At 35.6% G+C, this 24250-nt stretch overlaps 1 protein-coding gene across 1 annotated transcript in view; it reads left to right on the top strand.

The window, feature by feature from the left end:
- The window catches only part of LOC110450673, a 123722-nt gene that overhangs the window by 43555 nt on the left and 55917 nt on the right, over positions 1–24250 (top strand). The window contains exons 3-14 of the mRNA XM_021498298.1: positions 1443–1670; positions 2011–2125; positions 2768–2915; positions 7337–7439; positions 9425–9545; positions 10340–10411; positions 10741–10870; positions 13025–13259; positions 19344–19508; positions 19855–19997; positions 20233–20346; positions 21448–21523. Of these exons, the coding sequence (XP_021353973.1) occupies positions 1443–1670; positions 2011–2125; positions 2768–2915; positions 7337–7439; positions 9425–9545; positions 10340–10411; positions 10741–10870; positions 13025–13259; positions 19344–19508; positions 19855–19997; positions 20233–20346; positions 21448–21523 (1650 nt within the window). The remainder of the gene's footprint in view (positions 1–1442; positions 1671–2010; positions 2126–2767; positions 2916–7336; positions 7440–9424; positions 9546–10339; positions 10412–10740; positions 10871–13024; positions 13260–19343; positions 19509–19854; positions 19998–20232; positions 20347–21447; positions 21524–24250) is intronic.

Genomic DNA, 24250 nt, shown 5'->3' with positions numbered 1-24250 from the left:
TTACGATCTGTGAAGAAGGTTGGTGTTTAGGGCTGTATTACTGGAGTGTTAGTGTTGTTATGATTAGTAGAGAAGGTTTTGTATTTAGGACTGTATTACTTTAGTGCTAGTGTTGTTACGATCAGTGAAGAAGATACGTATTTAGGACAGTATTACTGGAGTGTTAGTGTTATTACGATACGTGAAGAAGGTGAGTATTTAGGACTGTATTACTGGAGTGTTAGTGTTGTTACGATCAGTAGAGAAGGTGAGTAGTTAGGACTGTATTACTGGAGTGTTAGTGTTGTAACGATCAGTAGAGAAGGTAAGTATTTAGGACTGCATTACTTTTGTCCTAGTTTTGTTAAGATCAGTAGAGAAGGTTGGTATTAAGGACTCTATTACTGGAGCGTTAGTGTTTTTACGATCAGTGAAGAAGGTTAGTGTTTAGGACTGTATTACTGGAGTGTTAGTGTTATTACGATAAATGAAGAATGTGAGAATTTATGACTGTATTACTGGAGTGTAGGTGCTGTCATGATCAGTGAAGAAGATTAGTATTGAGGATTGTATTACTGAAGTGTTAGTGTTTTTACGATCAGTGATGAAAGTTGGTGTTTAGGACTGTATTACTGGAGTGTTAGTGTTGTAACGATCAGTAGAGAAGGTAAGTATTTAGGACTGCATTACTTTTGTCCTAGTGTTGTTACGATCAGTAGAGAAGGTTGGTATTAAGGACTCTATTACTGGAGCGTTAGTGTTTTTACGATCAGTGAAGAAGGTTAGTGTTTAGGACTGTATTACTGGAGTGTAAGTGTTGGTACGATCAGTGAAGAAGGTGAGTATTTAGGACTGTATTACTGGTGTGTTAGTGTTGTTATGATCATTGAAGAAGGTTGGTACTTAGGACTGTATTACTGGAGTGTTAGTGTTTGTACGATCAGTGAAGCAGGTAAGTGCTGAGGACTGTATTACTGGAGTGTAAGTGTTGGTACGATCAGCGAAGAAGGTGAGTATTTAGGACTTTATAACTGAAGTGTTTTATATTATTACGATCTTTGAAGACGGTATGTATTAATGACTGTATTACTGGAATGTATGTGTTGTTACGATCAGTGAGGAAGCTTTCTATTTAAAACTGTATAACTAAAGTGTCTTGTGTTGTTAAGATTAGTGAAGTGGGTATATATTTAGGACTGTATTACTGTTTTGAATATATGTGTAATGGTAGTGTGGCTATCGTATATTGGTAGGAGTATTAGCTTTTGCTTGTTTATTCTTTACCCAACAATAACTTGATTTTAGAAGTTTTGTTAAAATTGTATCTGTTTTGTTGTTTTACAAAAAAGTATAAATACAGGGTTTTAGCAATTGCATTTGATATACACTATTGATGTTTTCTTCGAAACATTTTTTACCGTGTTTCCCTTTATTGAAATATCAATACCAATTCGACTTTAAAGCAACATGAAGAATATCACTGGAAGACACTGCAACGTATGCCTCCACCACACGTGTTTTACATGGCTGCACGTGCCTACCGTCGGATACATGAGACACGTACTAATCAGGTCATCCTTGTTGGAGGGGAATCCGGGGCGGGCAAGACAGAGAGCACTAAATACATGGTCAAACACCTTGTGTCCTTGTGTCCGAAAGAGACTGGTGACCTCCACGAACGTATTGTCAAGGTAAACGTGTTATTCCGAACACTCTGAGGGCCATCAGATTCGAAGAATGTACTTTAGAAATTGAAGTTCAACGCGCAAATTGTTTAGTTTTTCTTTGAAATCCTAACTCGCTGAATTAAATAAGAATTGAGTTACATTTGTAAATTTACTTTTTCTGTACCAGCTTAACGTCTGTGTAGTGGGCCGTGATTCTATTCAGTGCAGCTTATAATATTATGGTGTTGATGGTGTGTTATCATTAAGTATTTTTGTAAGTCTGTGATGATATCTGAAGTTTAATTTTAATCACGATTTAAAAGATTAACATTTATTTAGTACATATCATTATGTCTGTATACAGATCAACCCACTTCTGGAGGCTTTCGGCAATGCCAAAACCACTATGAACGACAATTCCAGCAGATTTGCCAAATATTTGGAGATGTCTTTTGCGACCAACGGCCAAGTAACGGGAGGTAAAACAACCTTGTCTTTACGTACAAAATAATCAAATCAAACAAGAGTCATGAACTACAACCGTTAAAATGTTCAGTACAAGCTAACATTAACATTGTATAGAGCGATGATCGTTAAACAAATAATATCATGTTTCATTATGGCAGTTTGTAATTTTAGCAGGTTTTTATCTGGTAGAGGGTGCTATCCTCCTCTTTATCAGAACGTTTTATTGCTACTCCATGTTTTCATATTCCCATTTAGACCGAAGTCGATGTTTATAAATGGACATTATTTTTAAAATATCAAAGATGTTTGTTGAGTTAAAATTTAGATATAGTAAAAAGAAATATATATAATTGATAATAAATAAACAAGTCTTTGCGAAGGAAAATATAGAATAAAAACATAAATATGTCAGATCTTCCACTAGACCTTTCTGCCTTCTAGGGCTTTTTCAGGCGGATTGATGTGGATAATAAATAAACAAGTTCTCAACTTTGCCTAAATTAAAAATTAAAAGTTTGAAACAGGAATTGTTTTTGGAATATAAATTAAACCTTAGTTGCAATTACCCATAAATTTGTCTAGACTTTAAAAACGTTCGTCTTTAAAATAAGAATTAATTCAGACTATAAGATCTTGAGAATTTATCTCTGCAGCAATAGTTAGAGACTACTTGTTGGAAAAATCTCGTGTGGTTGACCAGATGGACAAGGAGGGCAACTTCCACATCTTCTACTGTCTTTTCGCGGGAGCTCCTGTCACCGTTCTCAAAAACCTGCATCTGAAGGATGCAAGAACATACAGGTAAATACTGCTGAATGCATCCTTAACTAGATTACCACATAGTTATGCAACTAGTCACCTACAGGGATGAATTTTAAAAACACTGAACACTGGAATAAACAAATATCAGCAGTGATTCTCGATCCACGCTTTCGGGCTTAGATCACGGTTTGAAATGTCTTTGTAAACAAAGAGTTAGCCAGGGCAAGACGAATTCATTGTGGAGTGTTTTACTTCCAATATATGATATTAATTTGTGTGGGCGCGGATCTAAGTCACCAGATAGATGTGTATACTATATGGTATATATTATGTTGGTGTTTTGACTCTATGGTATACTTTTAGCAAAGATATGATTATGGTATATCTAATTATTGAGTTTTGACTCTATGGTACAAATCAAATGTATTCTTGTGTTTTGACACGATAGTATGTTTTCTCTTGCTGTGTTGTCTCTCGTAGAAGTTAATCGTGGTGCAAATATAGTTTATTCTTATGTGTTGGTGCAAGGTGTATTCTATCTTTATACTAGTTAGTTGACTCTTTGGTATACCTTATCTAGTGTATTGTCGTTAAGTAAATTAAATACTTGTGTTTAGTCTACATAGCATATTTGACCCTACTGGCTTGAATCTATGGTATAATTGATTTGATAGTTTTGTCGCCATCGTATAATTTATGCCAATGTTTTCACTCTATGATATATTTTATCCCGGTGATTCGACGCTAGGTTATACTTTTATAATAGTGATGTTATGCTATTGCATATCATATCAAAATAATTTGATTCTATATTTTTACCCTATTAGTTTGAAATGATTTTCCTAAATAAAAGACTGTCTTGTGATTGATTGTTCATCAATGGTTGTTGCTGTATTATGTTTAACTTTCCTCTTAGAAAGTTGTCTATTAATTAATGCAAAATATTGTAAAACTTCAATTTCTCACATTAAATATTAACATCATTGAATACAAAAATTATTATTGTCTAACAAGTCCTTTACTGTCTTTACTCAATTCCTTTAATATTCAATAAATTGCTTGGAAGTTTGGACTGGTATTTAATTCAAAACAGCATCTTCAAGAAAACTGGTTATTTCATTATTATCTTCTCTATATATTTGCTTGCTATAATAACATCTTTCCAGAAAGATTTGTTATATTCTTTTATATTTCTTCCAGTTTTAACTTTTTTCAGATTCCAAAACCTGTCCCTCCAAATGTACTAGAATTAGATTTTACTCAACTTTGCAAGTCCCCTTTTTCACCAGACATCAATTTCACCCGCTTAATTTTTAGATATTTCATATAACTCTCATTGTGTATCATTTTTAAACCTCCTTCTCCATATTCTAGACTCATTGTTTCCCGTTTGATATTATTTCCCCGTATGAATCTCAAGAAAATGTGTTAATTTCATTTAGCCATTTTTAACCTGAATTTGGAAGTAAGTACCGTGTGTGAGAAGCGGTAGTGAAGGTGTTTTAACAACGTGTTTTTCCTAATAAAAACACCAGATTTTTTAAGACCACATTCTAAGCAATTTTCTTATTTTTGGTAGTTTTTCTTTAGAATTCAATCCAATGATTGCCGATATTTCCAAAGAATAATGTATACCAAGAAGTTTAAAGTTTTTTGCAGACAAGTCAAATTGATGTTCAGGGCATAACATTTCTTTGGAGTATATTTCGTTTTCGATCCATATCAATAGACACTCATCAATGTTTAGTCCTATTTAGACTTGACACTGAACTTGTTTATCGAAGTCAGTTAAAGTACTTTAAAGAACCAGCTAGGAATAAAAAGACGTCATCTGCCTATTGACCAACCAAATATTCTCTATCGTTTAATTGAACACCGTTTATATCTTGATATTTTTTCAATCGTAAAGCGCAACTTTAAACAATTATCAGGAAAAGATATGAGGATATGGGTTCCCCTTGCCTACATTCATGTTGTACACCAAAATATGAAGGAAAATATCCATTGTTAATCAATCTTCTTTTTGTATTATGCTATAAAATATGTATACATTTATTTAAAGATTCGCCAAAGTTGAAACAATTTAAAACCTATAAATACAACTCCATTCTTTTGAGACGAAGAACAATGACAAGAATGAATAAACCAGACATATTGTTTCCTTCTTATTCCCGCATGAAATCATTTACTAATTTCACAAAACAATGTTACTCTTATACAGCCTTTTGTGTATCATTTATAATAGGGATAGTTTTGTTTTCTATTGGTTTGCTATCAAAGAAGAAGCAAAAATAAAGGTCTCAAATTTAATTTTATAAATCTTCTGGGTGTGGGTTCTCATCGAATACATGTTATGGTTCCCTATTTTGAAATTCTGATAATTAGCCATGAGTATATGCATAGTTTATAGATTAACATTCACAATACTTACTTGCAATTTTTCTAAAAGAACTGTCTTTCTTCCAATATTTCTGCTTTACATGTCATATGTTTTCCATTTCCATTTATCAAATCAATTGCAGTTTTATTTGACTAGTTTTGTTTTTCCTAATTACAAAAAAAATCTATACCCTTTTCTCCTCTTACCATGTAATTTGACCGTCGAAGGTCACGCCCGTTTTGGAGAAGGTCATAAGTGTACATGAACTTTATACGGTCTTAAAGAATCGTCATTCATAAATAAATAATCTTGTTTCCTTTAGATATTGAACCTAATTTGTGTAGGAAATGTGGTTCATAAATATGAACCCGCAAGATTGGAAATATCAATTTTCTGACACATTAGTATTGAATATCTTACTGCCGTTAAGTTGGTCTACAATGCAACCAAAAATAGTTTTCCCGAGACCTCAAATATACCCCTTTCGATAACACATGCGTCGGCGAACCGTTCCAATCGACGACGTTATAGTAGCAGTGTACAGTAGAAATGGCTTGATCCTAAAAATAAAGGGCACGTCTCAGATAAACATGGATAGTGAATTCAACCTGCACAACACACCTACATATATATACATATTTATAAACTATGTTTTGATAACATTTTGTGTAGAAGAATAAAAAATAAATAAAAAACTGTTTTCCCCAGTTTTGGGACTTGTGAAAACCAAGGTTACCACATCTAAAAACACCAAAATATGCAAAAAAAACATGATTTTTAACCTAAAATTTGACCCCCGGAAGTACCATTTTTCTTGAAACCTGTCTTAAATTAAATATCGCCTACACGGTAACAGAAATACTCACGTTTTAGCATAGGTCATTCCGGTGGATTTTTCACAATATTTGCACATGGGCTGAGTACAAAAATAGGCTACACGAAAAGCTAGCTCTTGTTGTATAAACACAGATTTGTAAATGCCCAAAAACTGTAGACTCAAACCAAATTTGATTTTTATTTTTCAAAAATTATGAAGCCCACATAGTCCACTTCATCATGTATATTCCAATGTTAGTGCTGATTTTTTTGATTTTTTTGATACATGTAATACTACAGGGGGTTTTCATTGCATAAAAAATATCACCCATGGCCATAGTACACTACTGTACACTGCTACCTATATGCGATGTCGATCGTTAAGTTAAAAAACATATAACCGGTGACTCGTCTGTGGAAAAAGTCGTCTCCACCGTCTTATTTGGACTGTTCCCTCTAGCATATGCCGCCAACCAAGCCATTCGAATCATGTGACGAACACAAGTGATAGGTGGGCCGACGCAAGGACGTCGTGTTGGCAGACCTGCCTCGCGCAGTCGATTTCTCATAGTTTGGGGATTAATGGGACGATCCATGAGTCTATATTAAAAAAATAATCCTCTGCAGTTAGTTGGCAATTACGCGCATGGTCTTGTCTGGACGTATTTCACGCGTAGAACTCCAGATTGTGGTCGAGCGGCAACACGCCTCAAACGTCTGAAAAGTCGCTCTACGATGAAAACTTCAACACCTAAATGACTAGCAACCCGTTGTTGTCGTTGTTGTCTTTCGCCCTGCCATATAAGTCTAGCTGCATGACACCTCTGAACCTCTATCAGTCGTGATATACTTTAAAGACAAAGGAATTGAATTGAAATTACTGAAAGCGATATGTATCCTCAAGAGTACGAAGTGGCATGACGAGATGTAGTGCCAAAGTTTTCAACAAGTCATTTTACTATGACGCCATTGGGCATGGTACACTACATGGTTGAGATACTTTAAACATTTGTTGTACTGTACTTTGACTAAGAAAATTGTCTAACCGAGTTTCAATATTTCATTGAAATTCACTGAGGATAAATGCATTTTTCCTACCCTGCGTCCCTTTTCTCTTCAAAATAGAAAAAGGCTAGCATGAAAACCTTGATTCTATATGCGCGTGACATAGTTTTCAGATATTCAAGCGAACTGAAAGTTACAAATACAACTAAAAGTTCACTGTTGTGTACATTTATTGAAATTATTGATTATTTCCTTACAGAATTGTAAAAGGCAATGAAGAGTTACTGGCTAGAACGGAATTCTACAGAGCTATGTATCAGGAACAGATAGAAGTACTCAAGTCTATCAATTTGGAACAAGAGGTATTTCTTCTCATATGAAACAACAAAAATATAACTAGTTATATTTTTAGTTGAATATTTGAATATTTTGATTAAATGGTAATTATTTCGTTCTCTAAAACAGTGTCGAATGAATGTAATTTCTATAAAGGTAATACAATATTTTTAGTTTGACCGATGTAAAAATCAACCATTTTGAACAAATCATTCCATAAATACGTTTTTGATTTAAAATTCATATAAGCATTTACAGAAAATTTCCATCCAATTTTAAAGCTAAAAGTATTGTGTTCGATAATCATAGGACATGTACCGCACCTTGGTGTCTGAAACTTGTTTTACACAAGAATTATTAAATTTAGAGCATGTCATTTTGCGTTTCAAATTCTTAGGTTGTCGTCTGTTATGTAAAATAGCCTGCTTATCAAATTTAGATTTTGTGAGACAAACCCCAAGGCACACATGTATAAGGTTATATATATACACACATGTATGTGTGTGCGTGTGTGTTTGTGTATGTGTGCTTAAAGGGGTGTGGATCTCAAACATTTCCATGTTATGACCAAGATAATAAGTTACCAAGGATAGGCTAAACCACAAAGCCAATCCTGGTTCCATATCTGTGTAAGATTTGACATGTCTACAATTGCATATGATGGAGAACTCAACTGTTTCCACGTTGTAACCCAGGGACTAGGTCATCAGTCATGGGGCAAGTCTCGGGGGCCAATTCTGGTTGTTATGCGTATTTTTCGCTTTATATTCAGCAGTTGTGTACACGTTTAAAGGTTGGGGATACGAACCGTGTCCATGTTATCAGGGACTAAGTTCAGATTCGGCGTGGCAAAATGAAAGGCTAATTCTGGAAGCATATCTGTATATGAGGGCTTCAGGTTGGGCATCTCAACTGTTTCAAAGTTGCAACCTACGAGCATAATCCCTGGGGATGTGGCCAGGTCCATTGGTCAGGTTTTTTTGTTTGTTTCTTATGCCCGGAAATTGACTAAATTGTTATCAGGTTGGATTAAGTTTTAAAGTTATGACCAAGGGACTATGTTTAATGTGGAAGGGGCAGACCCAGAGCTATCCTTGTAGCATATGTGCGTATTTGTTTCCATATGCACATCAGTTGTATATAATTACGATTAAATGATTGGGCCCTAAACCATTTCAAGTTATATACTCTCTATTGTACCCCACTCAGGACTTCCGAGAGCTAGCCCTTCATTTGGTTTTTAATCCCAACCACCGCTTTTCCAGAGAGTGTTCGGTCAAAATAGTATGCCAAAATGAGCATTTTGCCCCGCCCCTCAGCCAATGAGGGATCATTGAAATAATTTGAATCCTTGGTATCTTAGTCGTTCCGAAACAAATATGATTGATAATCATTTCTTAGTTCTAGAAAAGAAACCTATTACAAACAATGGGCAAATTGCCATTTTTGGACACCATTTACCTTCCCCTCTCTTTCCCCCTTTGAGGTTTAGCCCTGCAATTTGTACAGTTTCTAATCTCTCACACTGGTAAATGCTTCTAACCGAATATCGATAATATACATGAAACACTTGCATCACCATTGCCAAATTATTCCTTTGGCTGCGCCTCTCAGAAAGGGTTTGACTGGGTTGGGTCGGGTCGGTTGGGATTTCCAGCTCCAAACACTTGAATGACCACCACCTACGGTTTCGTCTAGACAAATATATCTAAATTTCAATAAGCTGTTCAGAGGAAGAAGGCGTTAGAAGAAACAAATGGACTGACGAACAGACGCAGATGCCACGGTGTGGCATAAGCTCATTTTGATCCCTGGAACCGTGGTATTCTCTGTCTGATAAGAAAATGATAAGGATGAGTCAAACAAATTATTGACAACATCACAAAACAAGTGTTGTCACATATTAACTTATATGCATATTATCATGTACTGCCATGTGTTTTTAATTTCTTACGGCTTTATGAACTTTCGTCACTTTCAAGTCGTTGGTATCATTTTTTATTGAAAACAGGACATCGACATTATCCACACGATTCTGGCGGCTATACTTCTCATCACACAGGTGGAATTCCTGGAACCTGATGACCCTAACGAGCCAATGAAGATCAAAGACACTACATTCGTTGAAAACGGTGAGTTTGAACCATTTATCCACAAAACATATATAATAAGTGATACCTCGTTACTTTTAGCCATCAGCGCGCCTTATTAAAACGAATTCGTAATTGTGATTGAATGAGATGTGGCGATGTCGTGCACTTGTTTATAATCTGGAAAAATAATATATTTTTCTTTTGAACTCAGACCCCCAAATGCATCAACATGTCTAAATGTATCAAAATAACATTAAGCCTGTACATTTTTCTTCCGTAATCTCTCCATANGGGGGGGGGGGGGGGGGGGGGGGGGGGGCACATTAGTCGTCTTTTACGATACACATGCAGTGGGATACATCATGTTTATCCTTGCCTTGTTCATGTCCCCCTTAACAGAAGACAAGGATACCCCCACCCCCTCTCTCCAGATTATAAAGGGGTCTCATCAGTCGCCTCTTATGATCCTACACGGTTTCACAAATGTGATCCTATTTCGATATTTGAATAACATACATTTAGTAAAATTCGAAATCGTGATGCGTTAAGGCTTCATCCATTAATGCATGAGTTACAAAAAGGGTATACTATACCTTCCACAAATGAGGCATTATACATAGACATGCATATGCTTAATGTTATTTTGATGCATTAAGACACATTGATGAATTAGTGGTTTTAACATAAAGGCTTGTTAAATATATGCTCCTCATTAAACGTTCATTCTATACCCGAGTATCAATCAATTTGACGGTGAAAGTTATTATTATTACTTAAGCATTGTTTAGACTGACGTTGAATACAATGAAAAAACCCATTACTGCTGTTGACAGTTGCCGACTTATTGAATGTGTCGTATGAGGACTTGGGTCACGCATTGATTGCCACAAAGCAGACGTATGTTGGTAAGTAAAAGTGTATTTATAAATTCAGTCATAGTTAGACAAACCAAAAAATAATCAGAAGTTATTTACAAACATATTGCATTTGTTTTTTAATTTGTTCTGATTTAATGTTATTCATACTACAATGTACTTACTATAGCTTGTTACATTATGAGTATAACGATCATTCATATCCTCGCAGTTGTGACAGATAGGTACGTAGAACTACCACGTCAGCTCAAAAACGGGGCTATAAATGAAAAACAAGTGAAGAATGTAAATGTAACATGCATGTATGCTAGATCTACTTAAACCATATTTCATTACAAATGGATCACAATATTTTCTAGGAGAAACTTTGGTGAAACGAAAGTCCATGTATCAGGCCATCGACAGCAGAGACGCCTTCGCAAAAGCTCTCTACGAACGGATTTTTGGTTGGATCGTTCGCCAAATAAACTTGAACCTCCATCCGTCAAAGTAAGTGCATAACTGCTTATGGTATAAACTGTTTTCGAGAGAGTAAATTACGTCCTACTGGATCAACTCTGAAGTACTCTTCTCATGAAATTTACAGACGGCTATATGTAGATTATTTATAGCTTTATGAAGACTAAGTTTGTTTTGAACACAAACAGGAATTGAAAACTTATTTTTGCGAGCTTTAGATAAAAAAATAAATCGTTGTCACAGAAATAGTGTAATCAACCGGTGTCTCGACTATAAACCGCTGAAAACAACTCACTAAGCCACAGTGTGCCATATCAGTAAATCATAGAGACATTTTGCCAAATGGCACCTTAAAACTGTAGTCCCAGGACGGGTAACATGCTAACCCATTCCCTCCCTTAGTTATAGCTTTGTTCATTTTCAGATCAGTATATAAAGGCATTGATAAGGTGAAATATAAGACAAAAAATAGAAGCAAATGTACTTTACATCACATTAGAAATGAATCTACATTTGTCTCAGGAATGCAGCAGTCATGATATTATGTTATCTTATATAGATATTTCTAATCGAACGCTACTAAAAGATTACTTCTAGTGAATTTAAGCATTCACATGAAATGATAGGCACAAGATAGTTATTATTAACAGAGCTGCGTAATTGGAAAACCCCTAATTGTAAAATTCTGTTTTTACTCTTAAGCGGAATGGATGCGATTTGCTTAAACTGCCAATACTCCTTACGAATTCGTAGCGGTGTAATGTCTGCCTTAAAACGAACATCCTCTTATAAAACAATGTATGGTGGTTTTAATCTCGAACATCATAAAGGAATACATGAACCTGCACTAATTTGCGACAGGAGATTATACAGGAACACATCAGAGCGAACTTCATGTGTGAGGAGGAAGAGAGACCGGCAGGACATTCTAATAGCGATCATTTCACTCCCGAGTGATCAGGATCGTATCTTCATTTGGTATAACAACGAAATGACTTGATTATCAATTAGTAAATTACCCTAAAAGACAATTTATAATAAGATAATTGACTCTTACTGAACATTGCACTTCAAATTAATGGTTGAAATACAGATACAAATGTAAATAGACTCTTCTTTTATCTATCAGCCGGTATATAATCACCTTACCACAGATGAAACAGTCCAACTCCCGTCTGACAGGGGTAATAATTAAATAAATACAGGTAGTGCAGCAACAATGTTGACATTCAAGGTATTTGTGATTTTATGAACACCTAAATTAAAATATGACAGTGACACGATACTGATCCCAAGGTACAGATCATTCCGTTGTTTCGGTCTGGACTGGTTTCCACGCAGGCTCGAGTGTATTTTTTTCACAAAATAGTTCTGATCAACAACAGGTTGGGCCCATAAATGTAAAAACATTACAAATAAAACGGGGTTATTTTGGCGTTTTACAATATTTTGGTCCTTTAATATGCATTTTTTACGTGTTTACTCTCTGAGAATCCACTGTTCGCCATTTTACTTTATTTTCACGGGTGTCCTTCATGACGTCACAACGTCACTTAAGTATCAAGTGACCCAGTAATTGCCTTTTCTTGATACAGGTGAAAAAGGTCGAATCAGCGTTACAAAATCCTGATAACGTTATATTACGCTATAAATTTCCATGCGTATTTGTATAGCTTTACCAGTGTTTAACGCTGCGTTAATGAACTTTCATGCTAAAATTCACTAGAGGCATTCCAAACACACTGTGTGGCGAGTGATCGTATCTATATAGTAAGTTGTTAACCGATGTGTGATCATATTTATGAGTTATGCCGATAAGCACGCTATGTGATCAAATGATCCCATATAAATTACGTTAACTAAAACAGCATGTGATCAGATTATCATTTAAAACACGCTACCTACCATACTAGACTGTGTGATCGTGGGATGATATCTATAATGTACGCTACATAAAACGCTTCATGATCGAATAATCTTATTAATGAACGAGTATTCACTACAACTGCAGAAGGAACTGGTTGTTCATGTATTGTTCTTGTGTATCTTTTACTTATGTCACCATTTCATTCACTAGATTTAATATGCACTGACAACATGTTTTGTAGTCTATATGGGCATGTTTTGAATGAGTATGAATCTTGCAGCAAGATACATCTTAGCATACATAGTGTACCTTTACAGGTTCAAAGCACCCACTGGAAGTACAAGTATTGGTATACTTGACATAGCTGGATTTGAGAAATTGGAAATCAACAGCATGGAACAGATGTGTATCAATCTGATAAATGAAAGGCTCCAGAGTTTCACCAACAGAAACGTCATGGACTATGAGATGTCTATATATAAAGAGGAAGGGATCCACGTGACCGGTATCAAGTTTAAGAACAATGATGCGCTGTTGGACTTGTTCATGAAGGTACACAGATAGATCTTAGTCAAGAGACAAACATAATATTCAAACAACAAAATCCTAGTGCAATGGCACACAATACATGAACAATGATACAGTTACAGTGACAAATTGTAAATTACAACAAGAAACATTCGACTCCAATGACACACAATGCACATTCACCGACACACAATATAGACACAGTGGAAAATGGTCAATGACAAAATGTACAGCTACAGTGACACTATAGAAATAATGACATGGTGAAGTTATAATGACGCTTAGAACAGTTATACTCAATGTTCCTTAAATCATACTCTTAGCCAATTCAACCGTATACCACCTTTATTGGCTGTTGATTAAGGTCACACGGATACTAGTAGTTTAAGGTAAGAAAAACACATACTAAATAATACAAATAAAATGACACATAATAACGGTATAATGACAAACATTCTAAATGACACAGTTCATGTGCAATGACATACACTGCTGGTTAACTGATATATAATACAGGTACAGTGTAGGTATGATGACATACAATGCAGATATAATAACACAGAGTACAGTCTAATGGCACACAAGGCAGGTACAATGACACCCACAGTAATTGTACAATGACACACAATGCAGGTACAATGACATATAATGTGGGTACAAAAACAAACAATGCAGGTACACTGACATACATTACATGTACAATGACATAGAATGCAGGCAGATTGACATACAATACATTTACAATGACACTCGATACCGCTACAATGGCATACAATGCAGGTACTATTACACAATTAAGATACAATAAGACAAAAAGTAGGTAAATTACATACAATACCGATACAATTATACACAATACAAATGAAATGACTCAATGAAACGCAAAGCAGGTACATTGACATACATAGCCTAATAACACACTACAGCTGAATTGACAAACAAGACAGGTACAGAGACACACAATGCTGGTACAATGACATAAAATACAGACACAACAATATATACATTACTGGTACAATGACATACATTACAGGTACAGTGACATACAATATATGTACAATGACATGCAATGCAAGTACAATGGCACAGAGTACATGTACGAGTACATACAATGCAGATGACACGCAATGCAGTTACAATGACATACTATGTAGGTGTAATGACACTCAATGCATTCAAGGCAGATATAATGTCACATAATTCGGGAACAGTGACATCAAAATGCAAGTACCTGTGACATATAATACAGGTACAATGGTAAACAATACAGGTACATTGACATACAATATAGGCTTAATGATACACAATACAGGTATAATGACGATGCAAGTACATTGACACAAAGTAAAGGTAAATTTACATACAATGCAGATGGCACACAGTGCAGGTACAGCGACATACCATGCAGGTGTAATGACACACAATGCAGGTATAACGACATACAATGCAGGTATAATGGCATACCATGCAGGTACAATGACACACAATGCAGATACAATGACATACAATGCAGCTAAAACGACATACCATACAGGCTGAATGATATACAATCATGTACGCTGACATACAATGCAGGTATAATGACATTCAATACAAGTGCAATTACAAACAATACAGGTGCAGTGGCATTCAATACAAGTATAATGAGATTCAATACGGGTATAATGACATACATTACAAGTATAATGACATACTATACAGGTACAATGGCATCCAATACAAATATAATGGCATTCAATACAGGTATAATGACATATAATACAAGAACAAGTACACTGGCATACAATACATGTGCAATGGCATTCAATACAGGTATAATGACATACAATACAGGTACAATGACATACACTACAAGTATAATGACATACGATACAGGTGCAATGACATACAATACAAGTATAATGACATACGATACAGGTGCAATGACATACAATACAAGTATAATAACATACGATACAGGTGCAATGACATACAATACAAGTACAATGACATACAATACAGGTGCAATGATATACAATACAAGTAAAGTACAATGGCATACAATACAGGTGCAATGGCATTCAGTACAGGTAAAATGACATTCAATACAGGTATAATGGCATTCAATACAGGTATAAGGGCATTCAATACAGGTATACTGACACGCATTGCAGGTATGATGACTTACAATACAGGTATAATGACATATAATACAGTTATAATGACATACAATACATGTATAATGACATATAATATAAGTACAAGTACAATGGCATTCACTACAGGTGCAATGGCATTTAATACAAGTAGAATGGCATATAATAAAGGTATAATGACATACAATACTAGTATAATGACATATATTTACATTTGCATGGCATTGTCGTCACTATATAGCATCTTTGAAAGCTGTGTCGTTGATGGGACTTTAATTACCATGCAGCACGAGACACAATTCTTAGCGTATTAATACAACACTGACCGGAACTACAATATTCAATGTAAATAAACATGACGGCTGCTGAAATATCGCTGGGCATTGTGAGACTTGACAATGTCATTGTAAATTTATGTGCAAAAGAAAAGAGTAAATAAAAAATATTTTTATTACAACAAAAACAAGACCAAGGTCTACAATATCGTACAAAATGCACATCGGTTGAATTCACCAATGCCGGCAATGGAAACAATTTTAACACTCGAGCAATTTATCAGAAATATCGTCTGTTACATTGCACTGATCAACAGGGGTTCGTTACAAATGTCTGAAATACACATATTCAATAGACCTACTGACACATATGTTACAGACCTACTGATATGAGTCACAGCACACATAAACATTTCAGACATTTATAACGAACCCCTGTGCTCCGTCGCAAGATCACTCACTTCAAACGATATCAGTTTTACGCGTCTCGCAGACACGGTTTCCCCAGTTACTGATCACGACATGTCAAATAACGAGACTGTTATAGAATCTACCGACTGTAGTCAGAATCCCATAGAATCAACAAATAAATTCACGTCTAGAGAGCAAAGAGAAACTTAAGAATTAACTTCCAAAAATAACTCCCTCGTGGAGGTCAAGGTCGGATTCACGGTGTTCACTGTATTTATCCATGCTGCGAAATTTGTTCCGGGGAAAAATCGTAACAATTTAAAATCTAACTTTCAGCTCAGATTTTTATTGATAAACTTAAATCACCCTAGAGACATATCATACGCAATTGTTTTGATACTGAATTGTGGAATAAAATTGAAGTGTTTGTTAAAATTTCAAAGTACTACTTTGTTTACGAATCAGCGAGCGACAATACGCTGTTCAAATTATTGAACGAAATGGTGTGAGCTGTCGATAAGGCGGGCATTTTTAATTTTAAATATAAATTATAAGTTGAAAAAGAACATAAGAGGAAGAGAAAATGTAAATATAAGTATTGAACTGTTTGTGTATGATATTTATGATATATTTGAATGACACAGCTTTGCAAGCAAACAACTTATAATGCGCTAGCGCGCATTATGTTTGCTTGAAAAGCTGTGTCATTTAAATAGATCATGAATACCATACAAAAATAGGTTAATGCTTAAATAATACAGGTATAATGAGATACAATACAGGTATAATGACACATAATACAAGTACAAGTACAATTGCATACAATACAGGTGTAATGGCATTTAATACAAGTGGAATGACATACAATACAGGTATAATGACATATAATACAAGTACAAGTACAATGGCATACAATACAGGTATAATGACATACAATACAGGTACAATGACATACACTACAAGTATAATGACATACGATACAGGTGCAATGACATACAATACAAGTATAATGACATACGATACAGGTGCAATGACATACAATACAAGTATAATAACATACGATACAGGTGCAATGACATACAATACAAGTACAATGACATACAATACAGGTGCAATGATATACAATACAAGTAAAGTACAATGGCATACAATACAGGTGCAATGGCATTCAGTACAGGTAAAATGACATTCAATACAGGTATAATGGCATTCAATACAGGTATAAGGGCATTCAATACAGGTATACTGACACGCATTGCAGGTATGATGACTTACAATACAGGTATAATGACATATAATACAGTTATAATGACATACAATACATGTATAATGACATATAATATAAGTACAAGTACAATGGCATTCACTACAGGTGCAATGGCATTTAATACAAGTAGAATGGCATATAATAAAGGTATAATGACATACAATACTAGTATAATGACATATATTTACATTTGCATGGCATTGTCGTCACTATATAGCATCTTTGAAAGCTGTGTCGTTGATGGGACTTTAATTACCATGCAGCACGAGACACAATTCTTAGCGTATTAATACAACACTGACCGGAACTACAATATTCAATGTAAATAAACATGACGGCTGCTGAAATATCGCTGGGCATTGTGAGACTTGACAATGTCATTGTAAATTTATGTGCAAAAGAAAAGAGTAAATAAAAAATATTTTTATTACAACAAAAACAAGACCAAGGTCTACAATATCGTACAAAATGCACATCGGTTGAATTCACCAATGCCGGCAATGGAAACAATTTTAACACTCGAGCAATTTATCAGAAATATCGTCTGTTACATTGCACTGATCAACAGGGGTTCGTTACAAATGTCTGAAATACACATATTCAATAGACCTACTGACACATATGTTACAGACCTACTGATATGAGTCACAGCACACATAAACATTTCAGACATTTATAACGAACCCCTGTGCTCCGTCGCAAGATCACTCACTTCAAACGATATCAGTTTTACGCGTCTCGCAGACACGGTTTCCCCAGTTACTGATCACGACATGTCAAATAACGAGACTGTTATAGAATCTACCGACTGTAGTCAGAATCCCATAGAATCAACAAATAAATTCACGTCTAGAGAGCAAAGAGAAACTTAAGAATTAACTTCCAAAAATAACTCCCTCGTGGAGGTCAAGGTCGGATTCACGGTGTTCACTGTATTTATCCATGCTGCGAAATTTGTTCCGGGGAAAAATCGTAACAATTTAAAATCTAACTTTCAGCTCAGATTTTTATTGATAAACTTAAATCACCCTAGAGACATATCATACGCAATTGTTTTGATACTGAATTGTGGAATAAAATTGAAGTGTTTGTTAAAATTTCAAAGTACTACTTTGTTTACGAATCAGCGAGCGACAATACGCTGTTCAAATTATTGAACGAAATGGTGTGAGCTGTCGATAAGGCGGGCATTTTTAATTTTAAATATAAATTATAAGTTGAAAAAGAACATAAGAGGAAGAGAAAATGTAAATATAAGTATTGAACTGTTTGTGTATGATATTTATGATATATTTGAATGACACAGCTTTGCAAGCAAACAACTTATAATGCGCTAGCGCGCATTATGTTTGCTTGAAAAGCTGTGTCATTTAAATAGATCATGAATACCATACAAAAATAGGTTAATGCTTAAATAATACAGGTATAATGAGATACAATACAGGTATAATGACACATAATACAAGTACAAGTACAATGGCATACAATACAGGTGTAATGGCATTTAATACAAGTAGAATGGCATACAATACAGGTGTAATGGCATTTAATACAAGTAGAATGGCACACAATACAGGTAGAATGACATACAATACAGGTGTTATGACATACAATGTAGGTACACTGACGCACAGTACAGGAACAATGACATACAAAGCATAAAATACGGGAACAGATAAAAAAAAGTACAGGTACATGCACACACAATACTGATACATACAATACATGTTTAGTGACACGCATAAACCTACGATGAGAAAAGACAGTGGTACACCATTAAATACATTTAAACCATTTGTTCACACAGTATAGACTAACCTTAACAGCCCACATTGATGTTTTGTCGTCTTAACAGCACGTTTATGTTGTAGTGCATTGGGTATAGGATTGATTTTTGATAGTCTATACGCAAAAGACCAGAGTAATGTTTCAAGAACAATGAATGGACACGATTTAAGTTAAGCACGTAGGGCACTTAGACGCATTTTGTGGATACAATATTATCAAATATTCTTTCCAGAAAACATTTGGCCTGCTGCCACTCCTCGACGAAGAGTCGAAGCTTGGACAAGGTTCCAATGAAAGATTTGTAAAAAAACTCAATGACAAGTACGATACGCACCCATGTTTCACAGAATCTCCACATGGTCGTGTGGAATTCGGTGTCAGACACTTCGCCGCCCAGGTAATACATATTCCATAATAGTTAAACAGTATAATCATTATGTTTTCTATGAGACAGGATGTTTCTTATAAGTACGATCTTGTCTATGTCTTAGGCTAACAGTTATAAGTAGAACGTTTCCTGTGACACGGAACACTTGTTACATGTATATGGTAAATTTGTGCTGATCCAACTAGGCACCGAACATTTTTGTTGTATTTCATATTAGATCCGACATTAAAAATAAAGATCGCTGTACAATATCGGAAAATCAAATCAATGTCATACCGGAAGTAAGGCGAAATTTGCACAATCGCCAGGTATCGGAAAACAGATATTTTATCGTTGCAAACTTTCTTATTTACAGGTCTGGTATGACGGGTCATTGTTTATTGAGAAGAACCGAGATATGCTGAGCCAAGATGTTACCTCCTGTATGAGAGAGAGTGACAATCCATTTGTTTCCGACCTTTTCACTGTTAAAAAGGGGCCAACAGGGACTATTTCAGCGTAAATATATATTTTTGATCATATTAATTTGACCCGTCCGTCTGTTTCGGTGCAAAAACTGATCTAATTGGTCGATTTCAACAAAACTCGTTATGCACATATATGTTGACATGTCTCATGCTGAGTTCGATCGTGAATGCGACCAAGGCTAATTGGGTATACAGTCTATGTACTTATGATGCTGATCTTATATCATACATTCAACTCCTAAGTTACCGGTGATCTTATTCCTCAGGACAATGCAGAACATCAGGAGGTCCAGGAAAGCAGAAGGTAGAGGTCCGAGGAAACCTATTACGGCCAGAGGACAACTTCTTATGGCCGATTTAGGAAGGTCTCTAAAAGAAAGGTTTGTAATTCATATATTCGGGACAAAGGGATGTGCAGTCTATTTAAAACAATATGAATTAATTATATAAAAAAACCTAAGCCCAAAATCAATTACGCATATACAAATGTGATAGCAAGTACAGCATTTTCTGACTTATTGTGGATTTTTGACTTTGCTAGTCGACGCCTGTATGTGGGACACGCCCACTGTATTGTCTTCGTTATAATGATCAATGCTTTTTGACATAACTCTCCACGTCTGTACGAAAGACACGTCCTTTTTAATGTATTCTCTGTATAGATTGATGATATTGAGAGAGACGCCCTTTGTACTGCAGTCTCTGTAATGATGGATGATTTTTAACATTTATATCAAAATCATGTACGAGAGGCACGCCACCTTTACAGTATTCTCCGTAATGATTGGTGGTATTGTCAGTCCACGATGTATGTAAGAAACCCATTGTACTGCATTCTCTGTAACCAATGTTGATTTGTGACATTTGCTAGTACACGCATTTGCTAGTAGAATCATGTCCACTGTACTTTATATTCTGCACCTATTCATATAGTGTTCCATTGCCAGTCTACGCCTTTATGGCCGTCCACTCAATAGTAAACATCTGTAATGGTTGATGATTAACGATAAAGCTAGTCCAAGCCTGTATGAGATTCATGCCAACTGTTCTGTCAGATTATCAGATTTAAAAGCAAATTTCCCTTCCGTTTGGGTCCAACAATTTCCATTAAGCCTAGGCTCCTATTATGGTAACTATCTACATAATATAGCACGTTAGTGTATTTTTACATATTTTCACATTGATTTTAGTAAACATTAGCGAAAATAAGCGTGTAAGATAGCTGCAAAGTGTGTCGATAGCAGATGATAACCGATATTGCCGAGGGATAATAACACAACGTGATAACATAGACAAACACTTGCGGTTACCGGTACTTTATAACACGACGTGCTTCAATGTCCTGTATTAACTTATGTAGAATGTCCTACTTTATATCAATTTGATACAGAATTAGATATTTATAAGTGTCAAATAAAAATAATATGACACTTCTTGTGTTCAGGCCTCCTCGAACAATTTTTATAATTTGCTATATTTAGGTACGGTGAATCTGTCCAGAGCACTAATCAGGTGTACAACCCTAAAGATCACAAAACAGTCATCTCATACTTCCAGGTAAGTAACGTATATACGTTTTATATTTCACACGCCCGGGTAAGTAACGTACGTGTGTTTTAAATTGCATACGACCGGGTAAGTTGCGTACGTGTGTTTTAAATTGCATACGTCCGTGTAAATTACATACGTGTGTTTTAAATTGCATACGTCCGGGTAAGTTACGTACGTGTGTTTTATATTTTATATTTCCGAGTTGGTTACGTATGTGTTTTTATATTTCCTACGTCCTGGTAAGTTACGTACGTGTGTTTAATATTTTATATTTCCGAGTAGTTTACGTACGTGTATTTTATATTCCATTCTTCCGGGTGGGATACGTACTTGTGTTTTATATATATTTCTTCCGGGTAGGGTTCGTACTTGTGTTTTATATTTCTTTCTACCGGGTACGACGCGTACTTGTGCTTTTTATTTCATTCTTCCGGGTAGGTACGTACTTGTGTTTTATATTTCATTTTTCCAGGTAGGGTACGTACTTGTGTTTGATATTCCATTCTTCCGGGAAGGATATGTACTTGTGTTTGATATTTCATTATTCCGGGAAGGATACGTACATATGTTTCATATTTATTTATTTCGGGTAGGGTACGTACTTGTGTTCTATATTTCTTTCTTCCGGGTAGGTTATGTTCTTGTGTTTGAAATTCCATTTTTCCAGGTAGGGTACGTACTTTTGTTTGATATTTCATTTTTCCAGGTAGGGTACGTACTTTTGTTTGATATACCATTCTTCCGGGTTGGGTGCGTACTTGTGTTTTATAATTCATTTTTCCAGGTAGGGTACGTACTTGTGTTTGATATTCCATTTTTCCAGGTAGGGTACGTTCTTGTGTTTGATATTCCATTCTTCCGGGTAGATCACGTTTTTTTATATTTCATTCTTCCGGGTAGGGTACGTACTTGTGTTTGATATTCCATTCTTCCGGGAAGGATACGTACTTGTGTTTGATATTTCATTTTCCAGGTAGGGTACGTACTTGTGTTTGATATTTCATTTTCCAGGTAGGGTACGTGCTTGTGTTTGATATTCCATTCTTCCGGGTAGGGTACGTTCTTGTGTTTGATAATCCATTCTTCCGGGTAGATCACGTACTTGTGTTTTATATTTCATTTTTCCAGGTAGGGTACGTACTTGTGTTTGATATTTCATTTTTCCAGGTAGGGTACGTGCTTGTGTTTGATATTCCATTCTTTCGGGTAGGGTACGTTCTTGTGTTTGATATTCCATTCTTCCGGGAAGGATACGTACTTGTGTTTGATACGTACTTGTGTTTGATATTCCATTCTTCCGGGAAGGATACGTACTTTTGTTTGATATTTCATTCTTCCGGGTAGGGCACGTACTTGTGTTTGATATTTCATTCTTCCAGGTAGGGTACGTACTTGTGTTTGATATTTCATTCTTCCGGGTAGGGCACGTTCTTGTGTTTGATATTTAATTTTCCAGGTAGGGTACGTGCTTGTGTTTGATATTCTATTCTTCCGGGTAGGGCACGTTCTTGTGTTTGATATTTCATTTTTCTCCAGGTAGCGTACGTACTTTTGTTTGATATTCCATTCTTCCGGGAAGCATACGTACTTTTGTTTGATATTCCATTCTTCCGGGTAGGGTACGTTCTTGTGTTTGATAATCCATTCTTCCGGGTAGATCACGTTTTTTTATATCTCATTCTTCCGGGTAGGGTACGTTCTTGTGTTTTATATTTCATTTTTCAAGGTAGGGTACGTACTTGTGTTTGATATTCCATTCCTCCGGGTAGGGCACGTACTTGTGTTTGATATGTCATTCTTCCAGGTAGGGTACGTACTTGTTGTTGATATTCCTTTCTTCCGGGTAGAGTACGTTCTTGTGTTTGATATTCCATTCTTCCGTGAGGATCACGTACACTTGTGTTTGATATTTCATTTTTCCAGGCAGGGTACCTACTTGTGTTTGATATTCCATTTTTCCAGGTAGGGTACGTTCTCGTGTTTGATATTCCATTCTTCTGGGTAGGGCACGTACTTGTGTTTCATATTTCCTTCTTCCAGGTAGGGTACGTACTTGTGTTTGATATTCCTTTCTTCCGGGTAGAGTACGTTCTTGTGTTTGATATTTCATTTTTCTCCAGGTAGGGCACGTACTTTTGTTTGATATTTCATTTTTCCAGGTAGTGTACCTACTTTTGTTTGATATTTCATTTTTCCAGGTAGGGTACGTTCTCGTGTTTGATATTCCATTCTTCCGGGAAGGATAGGTACTTTTGTTTGATATTTCACTCTTCCGGGTAGGGCACGTACTTGGGTTTGATATTTCATTCTTCCAGGTTGGGTACCTACTTGTGTTTGATATTGCATTTTTCCAGGTAGGGTACGTACCTTACCTGGAAAAATTATTCCATTTTTCCAGGTAGGGTACGTGCTTGTGTTTGATATTCTATTCTTCCGGGTAGTTGATATTTCATTTTTCAGGTAGGTCAGCTACTTGTGTTTTATATTTCATGCTTCCAGGAAGGATACGTACTTGTGTTTGTTATTTCATTCTTCCGGGAAGGATACGTACTTGTGTTTGATATTTCATTTTTCAGGTAGGGTACCTACTTGTGTTTTATATTTCATTCTTCCGGGAAGGATACGTACTTGTGTTTGATATTTCATTCTTCCGGGAAGGATACGTACTTGTGTTTGATATTCCATTCTTCCGGGAAGGATACGTACTTGTGTTTGATATTTCATTCTTCCGGG

This window comes from Mizuhopecten yessoensis, unplaced genomic scaffold (assembly GCF_002113885.1).
Source record: "Mizuhopecten yessoensis strain PY_sf001 unplaced genomic scaffold, ASM211388v2 scaffold5413, whole genome shotgun sequence".
In the NCBI taxonomy this organism is placed as follows: Eukaryota; Metazoa; Mollusca; class Bivalvia; order Pectinida; family Pectinidae; genus Mizuhopecten; species Mizuhopecten yessoensis.
The sequence above is the reverse complement of the archived record's forward strand: the minus strand, read 5'-3'. Positions and strand labels throughout refer to the sequence as shown.